This window comes from Danio rerio, chromosome 16 (genome assembly GCF_049306965.1).
Source record: "Danio rerio strain Tuebingen ecotype United States chromosome 16, GRCz12tu, whole genome shotgun sequence".
In the NCBI taxonomy this organism is placed as follows: Eukaryota; Metazoa; Chordata; class Actinopteri; order Cypriniformes; family Danionidae; genus Danio; species Danio rerio.
In genome coordinates, this window is record NC_133191.1 from 46,932,913 (window position 1) to 46,958,250 (window position 25,338).

The following is a 25,338-nucleotide window of genomic DNA, read 5'->3' on the forward strand; positions in this document are numbered from 1 at the left end:
CGCTTGTTTTGATAAATTTATGTTCATTGTTTTTCATCAAGAACACAGTTAACTTAAATATCAAACACAAATGATAAAAGTCAACATTTTTCAGTCCACAAATGTGTTCCCATCCAGTATTGCAGTTTTCAGAAAGCACAGCGCCCTCTAGTGTCGACAGTTCGAGTGGTTGGCAGCTCCACAGATAGGGAATGAAAGGATATCCTTAAAGGGGCAGTTCACCCACAAAAGAAATGTTGCTGTTTCTTGATTTCAAGGTCCAAAATGTAGGTGAATTATTTATTATTATAATTTTTCTTTTTTTTAAATCAGAAAGTTTTTTTTTTTTTTGGCTGAAACAGTGATCCTTGGTTATGACATAAAATGCAATTCAATGACTACTTGCACTTTGAGAGGCCAAAATAAAACCCCACACATACAGACAAAATAAAATTAATACCCTAGGCTCTAGACAATACATTGAGGTCTTCTGAAGTGAAATGATCATCATGTGCAAAAAACAATCCCTATTTAAAGTTAAATATACACATGCGTAAACCTAGGTGTCGTTTACACATTGGTGCTTTATTTTTTATTGGTGAAACATGTCATGTGTGCACAAATAGGGAGCGATGTGATTGTGAAAATATCTCAAATATTCAAACATTTCTCTAAGCGCACTGCTCGTCGTGTGACTAGAACCAACCAATCAGCTTCCAGCATTGTATGGATTGTACAGATTTCAGTAATAACTGTAGAACATTTAACTAAATTAGCCAAATTAACTTAACGAAGAACATGCAAACACTGGAGTGGTTTTTAATTTTCTGCATAAATAAAACTTGTATCATAGCTGCTGCAAGGTTTGTCAGTGGTGCTCGCTTGGAGTGTGCAGCTGATGATTGCTTAGCAATGACTGGAGCATGAGTTTAAAAGCACGTTGAAATCGGTGACGGAAATAGCACACCTTACATTTTCGACATGGTTTTGGATGCATTATGTGAACAGCCTCTTACATGTAAGCTAAGGGCTATAGCTTTTTATATAGGCTGCAGCATACAGGATAAGGGCAAGAAGCATTTTTATGAACATTTTTTATGCGCATCCTCTGATTTCATTATAAACAAACTAAATTTGTTTGTGAATTTGTGTCCACATATTTATTGTTAAACTTTAAGAGTACTTTTTATGCTTACGAGAAGGTCAATGTGTGTGACCTACTTTTGTATTAGAATAGTACATGCGTTGTACGCACACTGCTAAAACAATGTAACAATGTGTATGCAAATCCGCATTTAGATTTTCGCAGTAATAAATTGTTCCACTAGGTGGCTAGCTACTGTTTCCTTTGCTATTGGGCAGGGAACACCAAACCTGTTCCTGGAGGTCCAGTGTCCTGCAGATTTTAGCTCCAACCCCAATCAAACAAGCCAAGTTGGAGCTAAACCCTGCAGGGCACCGGACCTCCAGGAACGAGATTGGTGACCCTGCTATAGGGAGCGTCTATAGACCTGTAGTGAAGTGAGGCTTCATGAGACACTGAAACAGTCGAAGCAAATGTGTTGAAGCTTCAAAACGTTTCGAAACCCATCTCTACAGTGACACCTAGTAATCATATTTATGTATTGCTCTAAAACAGCTTCAGCAAAGAAACTGAGGAATTGTACCTCAGCATTGATGTTTCAAGGGATTTAGTGGAGCGGTGAGAGTTCCAGACTAGCATGCAGAGATAATTTGAATCCAGGGTGCAGCAGCTATATAGACTTTTGTTTTTAAATGCTCTGTTCTTGTAATGCGTTTGCTTTAACATTGGTCTGATATACAAATGAAAATAGTCAAAAAATTAACATTATTAAAACACACAAAGTCATTATTTCAGAGTATTTGCGATATTCGAACTCAGGACTTTTGAAGCACAGGTACTATGTGCAAACGCACTATTTACTATGCTACATGAAATGATTGGTCCGACCCTGTCAATTAAACGCAGATTTGCCAGGTTTCAAAACACTTCTGAAATGACTGATGCTTTGAATCGCTTTAGTCACATAGCCTGGTGTGTCGAAACACTTTAGTCACGTTACATAGGTGTTTAGAATCACCTTAGTCACATGACCTGGTGTTTCAAAACACTTTAGTCATGTGACCTGGTGTTTCGAAACACTAGTCACATGACATAGGAGTTTAGAATCACCTTTGTCACATGACCTGGTGTTTCAAAACACTTTATTCACGTGACCTGGTGTTTCAATACACTTTTGTCACGTAACCTGGTGTTTCAAAACACTTTAGTCATGTGACCTAGTGTTTCAAAACACTTTAGTCACGTGATCTGGGTGTTTTGAATCACCTCAGTCATGTGACCATGCTTCGGTGCAGTGTTTTGAAACACTTCCGCTTCAATATCGCGACAATGTGTCGACACGTCAGTTTCAAGTAGGCCATCCCTACAAATCTAAAACCAGGCAGATCTATGGCCCAGTTTTACACTCCTGTTTTTCTTTATGTAGCTACTAGAAGGTGATAGATGTATGGCCAAATAATAAATGTGAATATAATGTGAAGTGACAACTGGAGTTGGAAAATCATGTTTTTTGACATTCAAAATTTGCCGCATGTTTCCTGTAATGGTTCACGATTATTATATTGGAACTTCAGCAATGGATGCCACATACATAGACAAGAGATTGTGTGAAGAGTTTGGAAAATACCGTCACTTTAAAACGTTTGCTTTAAATCATAAGTCTCAAGCTCAATTTCTGGAGGGCTGCAGCTCTGCACAGTTTTGCTCCAACCCTAAATACAGCTGATCCATCTAATCTAATCAGCTATGTTTAAATAGGGTTGGAGCAAAACTGTGCAGAGCTGCGGCACTCCAGGAATTGAGTTTGAGACCTATGCTTAAAAGAATAAAGACGCTTATTCGTTGGCAAGATTATGCACATGAACAAATGCCTGCAAGTCAATAGTGGTATTTTATGTTGTCACAATCTGTATATGTCAAACACCCATGTACATGCACATGACAAAAAGAAGTAGGCTGTGCATTTGATAAGACCTCAGTGTGTTGTCAGGTACTATAGGTATTCATTTTGTTTTTACTCACTGTATTTTTTGAATTCTCAAAGTGCCTGTAGCCATGGACTGATTTTGTTAACCACCGAAAAGGCCTCTTTTTTGTTCTACAGAAGAAAGAAATGACCTAATTGGATAGGTTTTCATTTTTGAGGTGAACTGTCCCCTTTAGACGTGATGCATCATGGAAAATAAAAATCTGCAGTTGTCCAGTGTTGCGTTCAGCGATCTCCATCATTTGCTGTGAGATGAATCTTTAAAGGTAGCACAAAAACATCTGCAGTTCTCTTATCATCGCTAAAACTCATGCTCGAAGTCCCTTCACCTTTTTCTATTCTCCAGCACAACTGCGCGACGCAGCACGTCCAGGTCGTCCGGTACTGTTATTTACATTTCGTAAGCGTGTGTTTTTTTTGCGTGTGTGAATTCGCATGCCAGCGAAAGGTAAATGGTATCACTCTGCAGTGTCAGGAATCATACAAACGGGGTCATGACTGTTGAAGAGTGCCGCAGTCCCTGGATGGCGGCGTAGGGCCCTTGCTGGAAGTAGTGGTGGTAGCGCGGCATGTGGAAGGAGGGGAAGGTGGGTCCGGTGGCCTGCATGGAGCTGGCGAGGGCGGATGGAGTAAGGGGCATTCCCAGACGACTGTAGGGGGGGAGGGAGCCCTGGATGGGGTGCGGGAGAGGACTGGCCAGGGACGCCGTGCTGGTGCCGATGGCAGACAGAGACTGAGGGTGCTGAAAGCCAGAGAAACCAGATGTGGTGGTCACCCAAGAGCTGAGGGAGAGGTTGTCAGATGCAGTGAACGCTGAACCTGTACAGGAAAATAATGAATTATTGGTATTATAAAATTAGCATAGTTGCACCATAATATAAACAATGTTAGTATAGAAACAGAAGAAGGTACATAAAAAAAAAAGTTTAATAACATGCACTGTAAAAAATGATTTCATTTTAGTAATGAATAGGTTATTTTACTAAAACTAAAATTGTTGCTGCAATAAACAAATATCAGCTTGACTTAGAAATATTTGTTATTTTCATTTTAATTAACTGACTAAAATAAAAATGTAATAAAATTATTTAAATAAATAATAATAATAAAATGAAAACAATTAAATAATTTTTTTTAAAAGGTACATGGGATCGTCACACAAACAGGATGGTCATGGTAACACAACAATAAAATAATGCAAAAACATGAACTAAATATAATGTATTCAAGTTGTGTCTTAAAATATTTGTAAATTCATAGTTTTTTTATTTTTTTATTTACCATGAATGATTTTCACTCAGATTTTAATTGTAAATTTTACAAATGTAAAAATTAAACTGAAGACAATCAAATGACAAAAAAAACTCTAAAATAAACTAAAACGATTGAAACTATAAATAAAAACTTCAACATTTACTATTTTAAAGAACTAAAGATACAAAAAAAACGATGAAAAAGTTTGTTGTCTGTTTTTCTACTTTAGAAATTTCATGTTTATTAAAATACTAGTTTTTATTATCATTTGTACAATTTAATATCAAAATCAAAGTGAGTTTATTTTCATGTTAAATAAAAGCAAAACCTATGAATTTACAAATATTCCAAAACACAACCTGAATACATTATATTTAGTTCATGTTTTTGCATTATTATATTGTCATGTGTTATACCTTGACCATCCAATGTGTGTGATGATCCCATGTACCTTCTAAAAAATAAACTATTATTCATCTCATGGCTTTCTGTTTTACCGTTTTTTGTTTATCGGTGCATTTGGAGCTACAAAACATCTCGGTTTTAGTTATTAAATAAATTGGTTACAGTATACAGTTATTCGGTATACAGTTGGTGTACAGTTATAATGATACTGGTATGCCGTCTTGAATACCCACACTGAATTTCTGGTTTCTACAGCTTAAAAAAATAAAAATAAATATGTATATATATATATATATATATATATATATATATATATATATATATATATATATATATAGAGAGAGAGAGAGAGAGAGAGAGAGAGAGAGAGAGAGAGAGAGAGAGATTGTGCAGTTTACTGTTACTGTAGGATTTTCATACCTCTACTGTGTGCTGAATGTCCTTCTTCTCCCAGAGTCTCTTCATCTCCAGCATAAGTCCGGATGGGTGACCGGGCGTAAGAGTGCTTGTGGATCAAACTCTCAACACTTTCCCTACAGCAAAAATCAAAAGACAAGAGCCCAAAATATATCTCCATAATTCCTTACACAACATCACTTGAGCTGGTTAAACAGGCTAAATATGTTGCATTTTAATAAACTAAAGCATATCTTGTGAATAACGATTCAAGATATTTGAAAAAGAAACTGTTGTTAGTACAATAAAGGCCAGTGGGATAAAAAAATAACATGTTAAGTAAATATCAAATTATTTTAGGGAGGTGATCTATATTCAAGCATTAAATTAAATGATTTTCCATAAGGTGTCATAACGACTATTTTTCGTTTTTACTATGATTTACAACAGACCCACTCACTAAAATTTCAGCGTAACTATAGCTTATTTACTTAAAACTCTTGTCACCCATGTTACAATTGAGAATCATTTGACGACATGTTAAAAGACTCAGTTTAAAGTACAACATCAAAATGTAAATCTTTCATTTTTATATTTTTCCACTATATCCTTTAAACAGCTGGGTTTACCCATTTGTCACCAAAAGCTTTTAATCTTTATAATATAATAAGATCAAGCACAATCACTTATCCTTTCATACATTTTAAAGGGACAGTTAACCCAAAAATGCAAATGCTGCCATCTTTTATTCACTCTAGATTTGTTCCAATACCAGTTTGAGTTTTTAATTTTGTTTTGTTGAACGCAAACAAAGATATTTTAAAGAAAATTGGAAACCTGTACCCATTAACATTCATAGTAGGAAAAACGAATGCTAAGGAAGTACATGGTTACAGGCAGGGTACGAATTATACAAAGACGTTTAAGGAAGTAAAGTTTTTCGGTAATGTTAGTTTGTGTAATACTTTCTTTTGTAAATCAAATTTATGTATTTGTTTAAATTACATCTAATTTATCTATAAAAGTATTTTAAGGGATGTTTAGTGTATTTTAACCTAAAGTAACCCCTGATTAGCTATTTCAGAGTTTTACTATGCATCTAACGTCACTTTACTTCTAGTCTATATAAACACAAAAACCTATTTTACAAGAAAAGTGTCTTATGAACACTTCCAGTGTCTATTGGTGCTTCAGATCAGATTTTTTCGCATACGATTGGTGGAATTATGCGTTAACAAATGGTATGGACTGTGATAGGGGTGGTCAAATGTAAATTTATATTATCTAAAATTTTATTCAATAATAGGATACAGATCTGAGAAAATTACTTCTCACTATCAAAAAGCTGACCTCTCATACATATTGTTTTTGACGTCCTTTAGGGGCATCAACTGTTAGATAGGGAGGTCAATCCCCCCAAACCCCCCTATAATTCGTACACTGCTTACAGGTTTCCAACATACATACAACATATATATTTTTTTGTGTTCAACAAAACAAACAAAAAAAAAATACTCAAAAACACACAAAAAAGGTTTGAAACAACTGAAGAGGGAGGATAAATATAAATATTTAATATATAAATAATAATATACACTCACCAGCCACTTTATTAGGTACAACTGTCCAACTGCTCGTTAACGCAAATTTCTAATCAGCCAATCACATGGCAGCAAATTAATGCATTTAGGCATGTAGACATGGTGAGGACAATTTGCTGCAGTTCAAATCGAGCATCAAATCGGCAAGAAAGATGATTTAAGTGACTTTGAACGTGGCATTCAGACCCATATGGGCTGGAGTATTTCAGAGACTGCTGATCTACTGGGATGTTCATGTACAACCATCTCTAGGGTTAACAGAGAATGGTCCAAAAATGAAAATATCCAGTGAGCTGCAGTTCTGTGGGTGCAAATGCCTTGTTGATGCCAGAGGTCAAATGAGAATGGCCAGACTGGTTTGAGCTGATAGGAAGGCAACAGTAACTCAAATATCCACTCGTTACAACCGAGGTCTGCAGAAAAGCATCCCTGAACGCACAACATGTCCAACCTTGAGGCAGATGGGCTAAAGCAATAGAAGACCACACCGGGTAACCACTCCTGTCAGCTAAGAACAGGAAACTGAGGCTACAATTCGCACAGGCTCACCAAAATTGGACAATAGAAGATTGAAAAAATGTTGCCTGGTCTGATGAGTTTCGATTTCTGCTGCAACATTCGGATGGTAGGGTCAGAATTTGACTTCAACAACACGAAAGCATGGATCCATCATGCCTTTTGTCAACGGTTCAGGGTGGTGGTGGTGGTGGTGTAGTGGTGTGGGGAATATTTTCTTGGCACACTTTGTACCAAATGAGCATCGTGTCGAGGCCACAGCCGACCTGAGTATTGTTACTGACCATGTCCATCCCCTTATGACCACAGTGAACCCATTTTCTCATGGCTACTTCCAGCAGGATAATACGCCATGTCATAAAGCGTGAATCATCTCAGACTGGTTTCTTGGACACGACAATGAATTTAATGTACTCAAATGGCCTCCACAGTCACCAGATCTCAATCCAATAGAGCACCTTTAGGATGTGGTGGAATGGGAGATCGCATCATGGATGGGTAGCCGACAAATCTGAAGCAACTGTGTGATGCTATCATGTCAATATGGACCAAAATCTCAAGAATATTTACAGAACTTTGCTGCATCTAAGCGGCGAAGGATTAAAGCAGTTCTGAAGGCAAGGGGGGCCAACCTGGTACTAGTAAGGTGTACCTAATAAAGTGGCCGGTGAGTGTATATTACGTATAAATCTATGTTACTCATATTTTGACAGTCCAATAGTTTGACTAATTAAAGTAGACACTTTATTGCATTAAATATGGTTTCTATATTTATATAAATATATAAAATGACTTTAATTTGATGCCGACACCAAAATGTGACATCTCGTCCTTGACCCATAAAAGCAAATTCACAGTGGTGACCACAAACACAGTAAAGAACTTCTAATCTTTCATAAACTAAACTTGTTTTACACCACTCGTTATGAAGTGATACTGTCCAAAACGCACGTCCAATTTTCCTCTCTATAGATTTGATGTTCCCCGAATCGGCTTGCGCATAAAAATATGTTAACACACGGCGGTTGTGCAGAGAGAAGTGTGTCTGCTGGGCTTGCAGTAAGTGCATTAGCTGCTGTTAGATTAGACTCTTCAGACAGCCCGAGATGGTCTGCATCACAAGAGCCATGCGTCCACATTAGCCTCCCAATTAGGTTAGGAAAGTGCAATATCTGTCAGCAGCGCAATACAAATATGTGTGTTTTTATCTGCGATGCGCTCCCGAGGAGAGGGGCCTCCGAGCCCTACAACTTGGGTGGCTGTTTTCAATCAGTCACGGGGCCCAATTGAATTACGCTGTGTTTTAGTGCAGTGCCCGACTCCAGACTAATGCGATTTCTGCAGCTCCCTGAAGATCAATTGATCAGATCTAATTCACAGCCCTTCCAAAGAGAAAAAGAAAAAGAGAGACAGAGAAAGAGAGAGAGCAGGATGCATTTTTGTGTGGTATTTTTGGCAGTCGTTGTTCTCTTCGTTGAGGTCTGAAATGGAACTTGCTTGTAAATGTTTAACTGGAATGCTAATTTGAGTGCACACTGGCAAAAATCTGCCATTTCCAGCATTTCTAGCTTTATCCAATTATTTTTGAGTCATGCAATTGTTTTGCTCGTAAATCTTAGGTTAGAAAAGTCAGTGATCTGTACATTTTCTTGTGTTTATACATTTATTTGTTATACACACACACACACACACACACACACACACACACACACACACACACACACACAAATACACACAAACACATACACACACAGTTGAAGTCAGAATAATTAGCCCCCCTCTGATCTTTTATTTCTTTTTTAAATATTTCCCAAATGATGTGTAAAAGAGCAAGGAATTTTTCACAGTATGTCTTATAATATTTTTTCTTGTGGAGAAAGTCTTATTTGCTTTATTTTGGCTAGAATAAAATAAGTTTTTTAAAGCCATTTTAAGGTTAATATTATTATTATAATATTATAATAATAATAATATAATAATAATAATATATAATATTATAATAATATTATATTATAATATTAACCTTAAAATGGCTTTTAAAAAAATAAAAACTTATTTTTTAAAAAAATTATAATAATATTATATTATAATAATAATATATAATATTATTAGCCCCTTTAAGCTATATATTTTTTGCTGGTCTACAAAACAAACAATCGTTATACAATAACTTGCCTAATTACCCTAACCTGCCTAGTTAACCTAATTAACCTAGTTAAGCCTTTAAATGTCACTTTGAGCTGTATAGAAGTGTCTTGAAAAATATCTAGTAAAATATTACATACTGTCATTATGGCAAAGATAAAATAAATCAGTTATTAGAAATGAGTTATTAAAACTATTATGTTTAGAAATGTGTTGAAGAAATCTTTTCTCCGTTAAACAGAAATTGAGGAAAAAAATAAGCAGGGGGGCTATTAGTTCTGACTTCAGCTGTATATTAATATTGATTTGAAATATGTAATGCTTAGAGATTAAATAGCACTATTACTAGGGAAAAGAAGCAAATTATTCAAGAATATAAAAAAAATTATGAAAAAGTATGAATAATGATAAACAATCAGTTTTGAAAGCTATTTTTTGTTGGATTTAAACCCTATATTTGTTTTTGGTGGTGTTAATTGAGAGCACATTACCAAAATCATTGCCAGAATTTCTAGTTCACAAAATTGAGCCATAATGAGTCAATATGATAAAACATAAATGAGTACAATTCTCACAGGTTGGTCTTTTAAATGAATGTTTTCTATAGGAGGCTTTACAGTAATATATTTGTGCATATGCATGAGATTATTTAAAAGCCAAATCTGGAACGAATCTACAGAAACAAAACAACTTAAGATCTCATCCAAAAACACCTAAATTAATTTGTTGTGAAAAAATATTAAATAAAATTTTAATAAACAGCAAAAATCAAGGGAAACAAAAAATATACAATTTAATATAATTTTTTGTAGTTTGTATTTTTTCCTAATGAATTTGAAATTAAATGTATTTTCGTTTTATTCCAAAAGATGTTCAGTGACCAAACTCTTATTTTAAAGGAAATAATCGTTTGATAAAAGTTTTAAGTGCACCAAATACTATTGGCTATATTCTCTGAGAAATGGATACAAATTTTAAAATATACAAATTTAAGTGTATGTGCTATTTAGAGATCATATAAAACAAAAAAAAAATAAATGAATAAATTCATGAATAAATTAATAACTAAATATGGTTTTATTGGCTAATTAAAAATGTGTTAAACACAACCTAAATTAGTGGGAATTGTTTTTTATTGTGTAATTTGAAGGCATAATTTGGTCTTTTAAAGCATTACTAGCTTTATTTCTGTTTTGTTTTTATGCTGTATTTATGTACTGAAAGTGATGCTAAATGTGTGTGTGAGACTAATGTAGTGTAATGTTGTTGTGTGAACAAAAACAACATCTCTGAATGTAATACGCTCAGAATTCAGTGCAATTGGAGACGTTATCTTTTACAGAGTCAGCATATCAAAGCCTACAGCGAACAAAGTTTGGGAACTACAAAAAATACATCCAGGTTAATGAGAGCACAAACACTTCAGGTTATACAATCTTCTTCCACGTTTTGATTTTTGCAACTTTTGCATTTTGCAAGATTTAAAAGCTAAATTTATTTTTTTAAACTAAAAACAGTGGTTAAATTAGCTTATAATTGATAGATGGTTTGTTATGATAGAATAATTTTTGACCAAGATAAATCTATATATCTGGCATCTGAGGGTTAAAAAATCTTTCATTCATTTTCTTGTCGGCTTAGTCCCTTTATTATTCCGGGGTCGCCACAGCGGAATGAACCGCCAACTTATCCAGCAAGTTTTTCCGCAGCAGATGCCCTTCCAGCCGCAACCCATCCCTGTTTGCAATTCACCTGTACCGCATGTCTTTGGACTGTGGGGGAAACCGGAGCACCCGGAGGAAACCCACGCGAAGACAGGGAGAACATGCAAACTCCACACAGAAACGCCAACTGAGCCGAGATTCGAACCCAGCGACCCTGTGACCTTCTTGCTGTAAGGCGACAGCACTACCTACTGCGCCATGCACTGCCTCGCCTAAAAAAATCTTAATATTGAGAAAAATTGCCTTAAAGTTGTCAAAATTTGTTTAAAAAATTTGATTGAGTTTGGATATATTTTCAGTATGTACAATGCTTTAGTAAATTTCCTAAACATTTGCATGGAAAATTATCTTAAAATTCCATTTTTTGATTTTGGGAAATGAAAAAATAATGAATTAATAAACAATATGTTAATTATAAAAAATATTTTAATAAATAAATATCCTCTGGGTGCTCCGTTTTCCTCCACAGTCCAAAGACATGCACTATAGGTGAGTTGAATAAACTAAATTGGCCATAGTGTATGAGCGTGAATGAGTGTGTATGGATGTTTCCCAGTACTGTTAAATTGGCGGTTCAATCCCTTGTGGGTACCCCAGATTAATAAAGGGAATAAGCCGAAAAGAAAATGAATGAATGAATGAATGAAATTGTCCGTAGTGTATGTGTTTGAATGAGTTGATGTTTCCCAGTATTAGGTTTCAGCTGGAAGGGAATCCGCTATGTAAAACATGCTCGATAAGTTGGCGGTTCATTCCGCTGTGGCGACCCCTATTGAATAAGGGGACTAAGCCGAAGGAAAATGAATGAAATAAATAATTGTCTACTGCCCAAAACATACCCAAACAACTACACTATCCACGTGTTTTTCATCCACGGTTACACTTACACATCAATTTATGCTAAATATTTATTCCAGATTTTGCATTTTCTATCAATTAAGATTTGTTGGCATACATTGTTTTGAATTTCAGCACAGTTTTTTTCCGCTTGTTTTCAGCTTGTTTTCTCCTCTTTTCATTGAACCAACCCTGCCACTCTCATCTCTAATGAGACTATAATGAAAAGCCTCTTGTGCAGTTGTTAATGACTTTGGCTGAATGTTCGTCTGAGCGCTTCCACACACACCGACACACACACTCCTGGCGGTCAGAAATTATCCGAGCGCAAACAGCAGAATTCCTCATACCTCTCAATATCCGTGAGTCTGGAGGAGTCTCTGAAGCCTTTGGCAAACGGGTTGCTGTCAATCTTGAGTCTGGTTATCTGCAGCCCAAAGAGGAAAGAACTAAATTAAAGCAAGATCCTTTCCTCTCCCACATCAAGCCATGGGCAGTAAATTAAGCATAAGTCCGGATGCTATGACTGATGTCTTCCAGTAAATCGTTGTGCTAAAAGTGAATCCATTTTTAACTGCTGTCAAAATACACTCAGTTGATTCTGTATTCAAAATACTATTATGGCTTACAGAACAGCATTATAAGAAACAATGGGGGAAATATAGCCTATATATACAGTTGAATTCAAAATTATTCGTAATTCCTGTGATTTTTCTTTTTTAAATATTTGCCAAATGATGTTTAACAGAGCAGGGAATTTTTCACAGTATTTTCTATAATATTTTTTCTTCTGGATAAAGTCTTACTTGTTTTATTTCGGCTAGAATAAGAGCAGTTTTTAATTTTTTTAAACCCATTTTAAGGTCACTATTATTAGCTTCTTCAAGCTATATTTTTTTCAAAGGTTTACAGACCTACAACCTACAGGTTTACATCGTTATACAAAGACTTGCCTAATTATCCTAACTTGCCTAATTAACCTATTTACACCTTTAAACCGCACTTTAAGCTGAATACTAATCTTGAAAAATATCTAGTAAAATATTATTTACTGTCATCATGGCAAAGATGAATGAAATCAGTTATTGGAAATGAGTTATTAAAACTATCATGAAATGTACTTAAAAAATCCGTTAAACAGAAATTGGGAAAAATAATATAGAGGAGGGCTAATAATTCAGAAGGGCTAATAATTCTGACTTCAACGACTGTATATAGGCTATATATAAGCTCTATTAATAGGGTGTATTTTGTACTCACCAGCTGGTTCTGGTAAGCAGTTACTGCAGTGAAAACCGTCTCGGTGAAGACAAAAGTGCGAAACTCTTCAGACTTCAGATTTAGCAGAGACGCGGTGTGATCTTTCTTCTTGATGATATGAACTCGGGGTTGGTACTTGTGCATGGAGTTGAGGATGATCTGTTGGACAAAGATATGAATTTAAATTGATGATATATTGCATGATGATGATAATGTGATGAAAATTTTGTAGTTTACAGAGCTCAGCATATTTTAATCAGCATAATTAATACTTTTAATAGGAAGCTATACAATATTATATTTGTGCATATACATTAGATTAGTCAGTACTGAAGCCAAATCTGGAGCTTATCTAACAAAATAACTTTATTAATACAAATTTTAAAAAGAAGAAAAATCAAGAGAAGCAAAAAAAATCTAAATATTTAGTTGAAATTTTGTAGTTTGTGATTTTTTGGCAATATTTAGCTTAAATTTAATTGTTTTATCTTTCATTTTCTAAATCTGTTTGGTGACTAAGATATTATTTTAATAAATATATCTGTTTAATAAATCTGTTTTGTTCAAAGGCACCAAAATACATTGCCTATATTCACTGAGAAATAGATAAAAATATTAATTTTTTAAAATGGGATGTTCTCCATTATGATGAGCAAGTGTATTATTCTGCTTTTGTATTATATATTTTTTATTATATGATGAATATTATTATGTATATGTGTATGCATAGGCTTATTTGCTAATTTATACAACAGGATTTATTTCAACTAAAGGCCAAGAATAGTTAAATATGCAATTGAATTTTCTTGATACACTGCATCATTTATAAGATAAACATTTTAATTTAGATACATTTACTTCAAACATATTGCATAATTTTGTAATTAATTCTTTCAAACATGCTGTCTAAATATGCTTATGGAAAATCTAATATTGTGTTTCATAAGGTTTAGTTAATAAATATGTGCATTCAGTTTAAATTTACAAACGCAAATGAAAAAAATAGACTTCACAGACAATATTTTGTGTAATGTGCCTTGTTCTTTCAGATATAGTGACCCTTTTTTTTTAAATCACTGGCGTCCAAGGCATATATTGACATACAGAGAATCAAATATAAAGAGCTTTAAAAAGCCTACAATTTTGACTTACATGTCCGTGCTGGTCCAGTTCGTTATTTGTAAGCTTCACTTTTTCGAAAGAAACCATTTGTTTCAACAGCTGTTCTCCTGTGAATGGCGAATCTGGATGAACATATAACCTGTAAAATAATTTGTTAAATTATTTTTTTCTTTTTAGCATTATACCTATTTAAGCCTCCATTTCATAAACTTTAACTTGGATTTAAATCTTTAAAAAAATGTTTCGTTATCCAAAATAGAAAGTAATGGAAAGTGTGAAATTTAAATACAATTATATACAATTATTTGTATATATTCAAATTGAAAGACAGCATCAGTTGTTTCAAAATAGGCTAATTAATTTCGTTTTTAGTTTTAGCACTATTCTTTAACAAAGATGTAGCAATTATTAACATTATAAAAGAAACAAATTCCTACCTAGCAGGTAAAGGTGGATCTGCCTTTCCCGCCACCAGCCATGAAGATCTATGGTAGGCGTATCGATATCTCTTATTGTCCACCGGAACTATGTCCATTAGCACAATGTATTTGGCGTCTGGGTCCACTCCGGAAAATGACACACGAATTGTCGGAAACATTCGTCTGTTGAAACAAAATAATACGCATTAAAAGGTGACTGCATGGTTTATAGACTATAGTTCAACGATGTATTCAGAAATTATAAAGTCGCAATTTTTTGTAATAGTTTCGTCTTTAAAAAATAAGGTTACACTCTAAAATGCTGGGTTGTACTTGAGTCAAGGACAAAGCCATTATTTTCCCAATTAAATTTAAATTAGACTACACTTTTCAGTTTGAAAATCAGAAATTTAAGAAATGTCGCATATTTTAGTAGTAAATATAGGCCTATTTAAATTTTGACAGAAATAGACCTGTAGAATATTAGGATACACTCTAAAAATGCTAGGTTGTTGTAAACCTAAGTTAAGGACAACCCCACCATTTTTCCAATTATGTTTGAATTAGCTTACTTTTCAGTTTGAAAATTAGAAATTTAAGAAATGTCGCATAAACGTTGACAGAAATAGCCCTGTAAAATAATAGGTTACTATTTAAAAAAAAGCTGGATTGTAACTCAAAGTTGAGTCAAGGACAAACCCATCATTTTTCCAATTAAATTTAAATTTGCCTACTTTTCAGTTGGAGAATCAGAAATTAAAGAAATGTTGTATATTTAGAACAAATGTGTTGACAGAAATAGGTTACACTCTAAAATACTGGGTTGTTGTAAGCTTGTGAGATTGTGTTGGACAAACATAACATTGGGTTAATTTTGTCAATCAAATTTAAATTACACTTTTCAACCCAACTTTCGGGTTTATCCATATTTGTCCATATTAACGTTGGGTGACAACAACCCAGCATTTAATTTTTAGGCCTAACTTAAATGTTCATACATTAGGCTACAGTTTATCTCATAAATATACATTGTTTTAAAGCTAATTTAACTTTTTTGTTTACCTTCCAGACTTTGTAATAATCATTTCAGTGCCGAGTTCGTGAAACTTGTCCCACAGCTCTTTGGTCTCGAGGCTGCAGGAAATCTTGGCCATCTCCTCGCTCGGCACACCGGGAGTCGTCGGGATGAGCGGCTCCGTGCATAATGGAGCGCCGCTGCCGGTGCCGCCGCCGCTGCTGAAGTCGCTGTGGGTCTCCAGCGGAGGAAGGTCGCCGAGGTTTGGATGGCATGACGACTTTTCCACGAATTGTTCTTGAATTAAAAAGCAATAACCATGATTATGTGCGCATAAATGTGATGCAGTTTGTTTTAGAAAAAAAAAACCTGTGGGGCCATAGCATGCAAATGTCATTATTGCCAAAATATCACAATAACATAGGCCATAGAAACAACATAAAAACATTTACATAATTAAAATATATGAAATTAAAACGAATGAAACGTTGAAATATTAGGCTACTGCATAAAACAAAATCACACTGAAAAGATTAACCAAAAAAACAAAAAAACAAACTACATACTACATCAGTCTTTACATCAAAATGTCATATTTAATTGCCGTTTCTTTATCATATATAGCCTTTAAATATAGATTTACATATTTACTTGTAATTTCAGTGCATTTATATTAACATTACCAAAACGACAACTCAAATAAACAACGAATATCAGCTTAAAACCTTTATTCTTTTTCTTAAAATATCATGCTTAATTCAAAGCGCTCAGTCTATTTCAGTTTCTCAGTAATTTATTGTAAAATTAACTGAAATTTAAAGTCTATCAACGTTATTATTCTATTTAGATAAAACAAAACACAAACAACAGCAAAAAATGAAGGCTAAAATAAACTTTGTTTTTTAAAATGTGGAAAAAGTAGGCCTATATATTTACTAATGTGGTTTATTAGTATTTTTAGTTTGCATTTCCATTTTAATGATTTTGCCCGAATTATAATGTTACAAAGAGTACAAACGCATCCAAATAAATAGCATATATTCTACTAAACCCACCACTTATTATGGTTTTAAATCTTTTAGTTAATGATTGGCGAATTTAAATGTTCATTCTTAGATGTAATGTAATCTTTTATTATAGATTAAACCGATAGGCATGCGTGATTATTTGTCGCTTTATGTTTGAATCTATTAGGCTAATTTTAATTTGCTATAGCGCACAAAATCTTTGCAAAACATCACAAAATGGTCAAATACAAATAGGACTTTTATATCTCATGCTTAGTTTTTTTTTTTATAAACAGTTAGGTTATTTTATGTAAGTCTATAAAAAGGCATTAAAATGTGCCTGTCATGTTGACAATTTACTCATAATATAACATTTAAGACTGGTGGATAATTTAAATCCAGTGTAACTTAGTTACTTAAAGACTCGTTCGACATTATTCGTTCATAAGGTATTTTATGTTCCTTTATAAAAATAAAAACTCTATTTTATGGTCATGTCACCGTAAGTCTGAAGTACAAATTTGTCTCATGCCATTGTTGCAAAGCACAAAACACACTGCATCAAAATTTCACTGAACAAGGGTCGGATCTTCTCTTACCCAGCGGCTTTATGGTGTTTTCCTCGGACTCCTTGTCCTTGGTTTTCCCACTTGACATGAGTGCGGCTATGGAGAAAGCGTTCGCTCTGGAAGAGAGCTGAGGTTTTGGGGAAGAGGTGTACTCCATGACGCGAGCGTTCAAAACTATTCTCAACAGCAGGAACCTCCAGATGAAAACTCCGAAACGACTTTAAATAGCAAGACGATATTTTAGATTATGAAGATAGCAGGCTATAGGCTGTCGCGTGAGTTACTTCCAAATGGATTGGGACATTGTGTGTCGTGCGCCAGTCTCCTTCTTGAGCAAGCAGGGTTTCATTGTAAGTGTTGGACACTTGCAGTCCCCTTAATTTCGCAAGCTCCTCCGCCGTGCGCAGATACGACCAATCGTTGTGTTGCTTTTAGATCATTGGCTCTTCAACACCCTCCACTGTCTGTGCTGAGTTTATTCCTACTACGGTGAAGGATTGGTTTATTAATATTAACTTATGTGAGTGATGCATGTCTTCCTGATTGGCCGCCGGTGAGTGGGCGTCGGTGAGCTGGCGAAAACTTGTATGAATACTTGTAAGATGGAGGCGTGATATATGAATATTTAATAATTTATGCGATTTAAGGTTGCTATACAACGTACAACGTCAGAATTACTTTTTTAATATGCATGGAATTAAAATGCAAAACAAACAAAAAAAAAAAAAAACAGTTACATCACATCACAGTTAGGCTACTTCATTTCACACGTCACTATTTGTATAGACAGAAAAAAGCTGGTTTTGCATTAGCTTCCATCATACATGACAATTTAAATGCCAACACCTAAAGGGAATACTGCTGGCCTTAAAAAGACAAATGTCTGCACCAATTTCAATAATTATATTTCTTTTATATATTATTTGTTATTTTTGTTAGGCTATATATTTTAGTGAGTATATTTTGTATGCTAAAACATCTATGCTAAAAAATTGTTTTCAAAACATTTATTTCTATAAAAACACGAATAAACCTACTAATTTGGCTAATTAGTAACTAATAATTATCGACCAGTAAAATAACTAAACAATAAGGATAAAATATTATATAATCCAAATAAATAATGAAATAATACAAACAAATAACAACAACAACAATAAAAATATTATTATTCATATATTTTTATTATCTTTATTAGTAGGCTAGTCCTATGTTTGCTGTAATTTTCACCAACTCAGCAATATTCCTTATCTAGAATTAGAAACTCTCTACTGATGTTTTTTATTTATTCTGCGTTATCCTTCTGAACTTTCGATAAGAACAAATCCTGTCTAGACGCCACCTCAAGCCACCCCGTTCTCCCTTGATGCCTAAGCCGAGACACAGGCCCTTTGTTGAGTCAAACACTTTAGCAAGCTTATGGCGATCAAGCTTGCTGAAATCATTACTGCAGATTTAAACCAACACGTTTCCCACAAATAAAGCACTTGTCGGGTTGTGGATAAACCATGGGTTCAACTGTGGTCAGCTGTTAACGTGATGAGACTTAGCACAACTTTTAAATGCATGTTTCATAGAACACATTTATGTAACATTTGATTGACATCTACATATATGAATGTAGCCTACACTGTTAAAATGTTTTCACCATCACTGGTACATGCTTTTTTGATAGCTATTACTTTCTGCGCGCGCTCGCGTCTGTGTACATAAATGTATCTCCCAAAAGCGCTGACTCCTGTGTTTTTTCCGCTTGAAGAATCAGCTGATCCTCAATGTCACTCTCTCCGGAGAGACGCACGAGCCCCAGATCTACAGCGTTTAAACCCATTAAGGCGACACTCAAATGCAAATCCAATGCTGCAGATATATTATAAGGGACCTTGGCTGGAAAAAAAATTAGATTAGTGTGCAATTGCCAGCGGATAATGTGCTAAAAGCTTTCCCACTTAGCGTAACTCCTTACTGAATATTATTCACACTTTCGGGGCCGATGTGCCAGCCGGCCAAAGGCGACTTTTAAAGATGCAGCATACCCCGAAACGTGCCCGTCAGGTGAAGTGTTGCCATGTCTTCATATTATAAACGACTTTTACTTTTGCGGCTTGTTATTTAGTGCTTGAACGACCTTTTCCCTGCTGCAGTCAGTCCACCTGCTGTTTAAACTGAAATATTGTCCCCTTATTAATAACAAGTGTCCCCTTAAAATTAAACAAAAATATGATGATATGATAGCCTTCAGTTATTTCCACGTCCTTTTTTATGTAGGCTTACATCAGGCAAAGTGAATTTTGACTTACCTCTTTAATGCTATTTTATATTTAGAAATAGTGCTGTTTGTTCATATAATATTATTTATTATAATTTGATTAACATTTACTGCACTTTGTAATTTATTTTGTTTTATTAGCATATAAGGAGACCTGGATTTGGAAGTGTCACACATTTAAATAAATTAGCTTATATTTCTTTGTTGCATTGAATACTAGACTATTTATTAATTGATTCATGATTGGCTACACACTTACTGTAGCCCATCATAATTTTTGGTGTGTGATTAGAAGTAAACAATGTAATTTTTTTTCTTTTCTTTGTTGCTTTTTTGGACGATGCATAACATTTTCCTTAGTTGATTTATTGCGACATCTGGCAACACTGTTTTTATACAGGCAAAATGGCATCCTAACAAACAGGAAATTAACCGGACGGACATTTCGATTCCTGTATTACCTTTCAAAAGGAAATCAACAAACGACTGTTTAATCATTGTTTACATCGGAGAAGCGAATAACATGGACGATGGTAAGCCAACAAACACAATCACTTTGGAATAGCTAGCAATTGCTCGTGATTATTTATACCAAGGCCTTTGTGTAAATGATGTTATTATAATATCTATGCAGTTCTGGAGCTACCCTACATTATTTATAACCCATTTTGGCTACATCTCTTATTGGCCAAATTATATTATTCTTAAAAACTGCAACCCATACAAACACGAACTATGGTTTTATTACAGGTCCGTATAGCCAGTTTGGTAAAAAGGGTGGTTTAATGCACTTTGGTGGACCTTTTTGCAATTATTCATCTCATTTTCTATTGTATTATGCGGTTTAAATATTGCATTTTAGTAACATTTTAAGCACTATTGTTTTGCTGGATTTGCTTGTCGGATGTCATTATCACCACATTTCTTTGATGTACCAAAAACATTTCCTAAAGATTTATATCCATTATCATTTACAGCATATAGGCTACATCACATATACACCAATTACCATTACAAAATAAATAGGAATCTGTTTAAGTTATAAATTAAAAACTATTTACATTTAAATGTCATTCATTTAAATGGCAAACTGGCCAGCACATTTAAGTTTTCCCTTGTTGTTAAAGCCTTCTTCCATTTATTATTTTCACAATTTATGATGGCATATCAGTCAAAAAATGACAAATGAGCTTATGTAGGCGATAATTCTGGACCTTTGTTTGTGAGTGGTTGGTCTTTCGACTAACAAACGAACCAAAAAATGTTTTTGCAATAAATATATTGTAACAGGGTGTTTACACTAAAACTTGAGTACTGTGATTTTGCTATTAAAACCATGCTAATTTTCTTATGGGCAGTGTGAATGTGAGTAGCGTTAAAACATAAATATTTGATTCACATCAGAATATTAAATAAAAATATGTGGATTATTAATAAAAATAATACTGTTAAGTTAAAGCTGCACCCAATAATAAAATATTTACTTTTAATTATTTTTGGGGATGTTTGTGTCCACTCTGGGGTAATTTTGAGTCTTAATTTGGCCATGATTTTTTTTTCTGTTTTAGCTAGCAAAATGATTTTTGATGACAAATCTTACTTTTACACTTATTTTGAGAAAATGCTACTTTTTTTTAAACTCAACCATACACTCTGAGTAAATTTACTGCTCTTTTATTATGTTCAAGATGAAAACATCCACCAAATTAAACTGCTGTAAAAATGAATCAGATAAATTTTTTTTTTCACATTTTTTTGCATAAATCTATTAATCAACCTCAGCCCTGATCAGAAAACCACAGAATTTTAACTCTTTAATTGCCAAATTCAATTAGTTAATAATGTCACTTATTTGGTGAAAAAAACACAAAATGACGTATTTTCAATATAAAATGTAATTGTGGAATGTTTTTTTTTTTACCTTTTATCAAAGTCTTCAACATGTGAAACAACATTGCCTTTAATACATTGTTTTTTGTTTATTTTCATTTCTGTCCCTAATTTACTGTTGGTGGATGTTTTTGCTCCATTAACTTTCATTATGACCACATTTTTTTATTACAAAACCACGACACCATATAATCATGCATTTTTGATTATTGGTGGTTTTCCCTGCTGGGAAGAGGCAAAATTTGTTATTTTAACTGTTGATCATCAGTTGGCACCAAAAACATTTTAGATAAGCCTATGCAAAACAAAGCTCAGTTTCTGGATTTTATATGGAGTATAACAGCAAATTAAAATGTGTGTATGCGTGTGTGAGAATGTGAGAGTGACCTTTACGCACTTACTTTGATGTGTCTGAGAAAATCAAAATATGCATCTCAGCTCTCAGAACCACATGGAGTAAATAAAAACAAAGACTGTATTTATGCGCCGTCAAATGTGGTTATAATGGAAGTCAATGGGGCAAAAACAGCCACCAACAGTATATTAGTGAGAAAAAAATATGAAAATCTAACAATGCATCAAAGCCAGTGTTGTTACTTATCGTTCACATGTCCAAGACTGTGATAAAATGTGAAAAAAAATCCAGCCCACAATTGCTTTTTTTATTGCAAATATGTAATTTTGTGGGGTTTTTTTGTTCACCAAATCAGTGATATAATTAATGAATTTGGCAGTTAAAGAGTTAAAATCCTGCAATTTTCCAAAAATCAGATGTCTAAAATAAGTGAATAGATTCAAAAAGAAACAGGCGTCATCAAAACATTTTGTTTCCAGCAGCCACTCAGATGCACATTATCCCAATTAAAAATCAATCCATATCAAGTATGAATCATATTGTCAGAATTAAAAAATTCCAGTCAGGCCTACATTAAGTGGATTAATAATATTCAGCATTAATCCAGAGGCGTGAAATACAACAATCATCCTCCATTCAGAGGCCTCGACGGGAGAAGTAAAACATCCAGTCAGCTGCACTAAGTTGCCATGGTTAGTAATGACCTTAAAATTCTAGGCCAGTGAAATCAGTCCTGTTGCATCAGGCCGGTTCAAAGAAAAGCAGAGAAGCTTTTTCCAGTTTTCACCCGTGAGAAGTGCCCCCATATCTCCCCCTCCGAAAGCAAGCAATCCCGGCCTGACAGGCATGCAGTGGCCAAGCCAGAGCCTCCGTTCATATGACTAATTAGACAAGCTTCACGCTGCGCTGTTCTTTTTGATGCTGAGCCCTGGTGCTAATTGCCACGTCCGTCTTGGGGCACATGAAGGCTAAGTTCAAATGCAGCTCCGGCTCGCTGCACTCCTCCATCCCACCATCCCTTCCCTTTACCCTTTTTTTGCCCTGACCTGGGGACAGGCTTGGGATCAGGCGGTGTGTGCGCAGGGAGGACAGACTGTAGAGGATAAGGGTTCAGAGAAGAGGGTGTCAGGCATATTTCAGATTAGGCTCATTAGTGCTGCACAGTATAATAATTATATTGTAACTAGTAGGGCTGCATGATATTGGAAAAATATGACTTTGCTATATTTAGTTTTTCTGCAATAAAGGAATATAATTTCACCAGATAGCTTGAATATCTCTATTTGGAAAGAATTTAATTCATTTAAACTGATTTGAATTATTCTGGGTGTGAATCTTGTGTAAAATATACTAAACAATTTAAACGTTTCTTCCTATATCTGTGACATTGTCTCTGAGTAGTACACACCTTCTTGTGCCCTGCGGTCTGGCGATTCTCTTACTCTTCAACAGCCACCCTGTAGATAAAAATCAATGGGAGAGAGAGCCTTCTCTCTCGCTGCACCGGTTATGGAATGCTCATACTGTAAGAAATGCTAGCTAGTTTTAAGAAGATGTCACAAACTCATCTTTTTTAGACTGCTTTTTTAGAAAACGTGGTTTGTGGAGACATTGCAAAGTTTGACAGAGTGAAAGATTTACATTTACTCTACCTGGCAAAAGTCTTGTCGCCTATTCAAGTTTTAGAATCCACAAATGATACTTTGACTTCTAGCTGATCATTTGGTATCAAAAGTGGCTTTTATGAAAGGCAAAGGCCTCTTGATTACACTTATTTTATCAAAATAAAATATGATCATGTCTTGATTTTTAATTATTTAATTAGGAGAGTAAGGTCTGACTTTGCTAAGACAAAAGTCTTGTCACTTAACAGAAATAATGTACAATATAGAATGTAAAGTCATGGTGCAGTGGAAAAAGAATTAATATTGTGTACGACTCCCATCTGCATCCATACATCTCTGCAATGACTCACATAACTTATTAATAAAGTCATCTGGAATGGCAAATAAAGCCTTCTTGCAGGGCTCCCAGAGCTCAAGATTCTTTGAATTCATCTTTAATGCCTCCTCCTTCATCCTACCCCAGACATGCTCAATAATGTTCATGTCTGGTGACTGGGCTGGCCAATCCTGGAGCACATTGACCTTCTTTGCTTTCAGGAACTTTGATGTGGAGGCTGAAGTATGAGAAGGAGCGCTATCCTGCTGGAGAATTTGCCCTCTCCTGTGGTTTGTAATGTAATGAGCAGCACTACTGTCTTGATACCTCAGGCTGTTGATGTTGCCATTCACTCTGCAGGTCTCTCGCATGCCCCCCACAATGAATCTTACCCCAAACCATGATTTTTCCTTTATTAAACTTGACTGTTTTCTATGAGAACCTGTGAGAGTCCATGCAGGTTCCAATAGGTCTTCTGCAGTATTTGTGGTCAAATTATTATTTGTTTTGCTCTTTCAACTGGGATCGACAAAGACTTTTGTCAGGTAGTGTGTAATATATATTTATATTTGTAATCTGTTTTGGATTGAGTCTTAAGATGCATTTGCACGATAAATCAAAATACCAAGCACTAATTTCATTCAGAAAATTAAACACATAAAAATAAATAAAATAAATATTCTAATTTAAAAAAGTGAATTAACCCCTAATAAATCATTAAATATTGACTTCAACTAATTGACCTTAAAACTACAACAATGGCCACAGCAGAAGCTACCAGTGAAGACAAATCAGTGTTAAAGGTCACAACCACATCCATCAGTATTATCGGCACCTTGTTTACTTGTGACATCACATCCAGTGTTAACCAAACTATGAGCATCACTCCGACAAGTTCTCACTCACTCACACAAGACTAATGACTTTAAGCTACTTTCACTCGTACTCTGGGCCGCCTTCCCCCTTTCCCCTGTAAAAATTTAATGACACAAGCTGGAGGAACTGAGGGTTTTGAGGTGATGAGAAAGGCAAGAGGTCAGGCTCAGACTTCCTGGCTTGATTTAGCCCTGCTTAAACAGACACCTCATTCGTTTTCAGTTGAGCGCTGCATGATATTTGGAAAAAAGTGACATTACAATACTTTATTGTTCTACGATATGTATTGCAATATAAATAACTTCACCAGGTGACATTTATATTTGTTAATGATGCGTAATTTTACATTGATTGCGGTGATTTTTTACTACAGTGCATATGCATACATTAAATGAAACTTATTATAATTTAAGATGAAAACAATGAAGCTAAGATAAAAATAAAATAAACTTTTTATAGTTTTCTGGGAAGTCTAAAAGGATTTAGGTACAGAAATTCAACCATTAAAAAGTAAAATAACACCCTATAGTCTTTATTGTTGCAGCTGGAAGGGCATCTACCACATAAAACATATGCCAGAGTAATTCGTGGTTCATTCTGCTATGGCAACCCCTGATAGATCAGTATCTAAGCTGAAAATATTGAGTGAAAAAAATAAAGTTTGCTGTTTGTTTAAATAACCTAATT

General features: G+C 34.6%; 2 protein-coding genes across 3 annotated transcripts in view; one reads left to right on the forward strand and one right to left on the reverse strand.

Moving 5' to 3' along the window:
* Window positions 1–435: 435 nt before the first annotated feature.
* tbx20 (T-box transcription factor 20) lies at window positions 436–17,672 on the reverse strand. 2 transcript variants are annotated; one of them, XM_021466746.3, is made up of 8 exons: window positions 17,351–17,672; window positions 15,792–16,041; window positions 14,748–14,912; window positions 14,341–14,449; window positions 13,189–13,347; window positions 12,279–12,355; window positions 5,130–5,245; window positions 436–3,869 (listed from the first exon to the last, which is right to left on the reverse strand). In XM_021466746.3, exons 1-8 carry the CDS (start codon window positions 17,475–17,477, stop codon window positions 3,529–3,531), a joined length of 1,344 nt encoding a protein of 447 aa, XP_021322421.1. In that variant the 5' UTR covers window positions 17,478–17,672; the 3' UTR covers window positions 436–3,528.
* Window positions 17,673–19,983: 2,311 nt separating this feature from the next.
* LOC137487862 (uncharacterized) overlaps window positions 19,984–25,338 on the forward strand; it is a 142,810-nt gene continuing 137,455 nt past the window's right edge. The window contains exon 1 of the mRNA XM_073926585.1: window positions 19,984–20,122. The gene's annotated coding sequence lies outside the window, so the exon portion shown is untranslated. The remainder of the gene's footprint in view (window positions 20,123–25,338) is intronic.

Coding starts and splice junctions, on each gene's coding strand:
- tbx20 (XM_021466746.3), bottom strand. CDS start 17,477: ATGGAGTACACCTCTTCCCCAAAACCTCAGCTCTCTTCCAGAGCGAAC. Junction 13,348..14,340: donor AACTGGACCAGCACGGACAT/GTAAGTCAAAAT, acceptor TTTGTCCAACAG/ATCATCCTCAACTCCATGCA. Junction 12,356..13,188: donor CTGCTTACCAGAACCAGCTG/GTGAGTACAAAA, acceptor TTTGGGCTGCAG/ATAACCAGACTCAAGATTGA.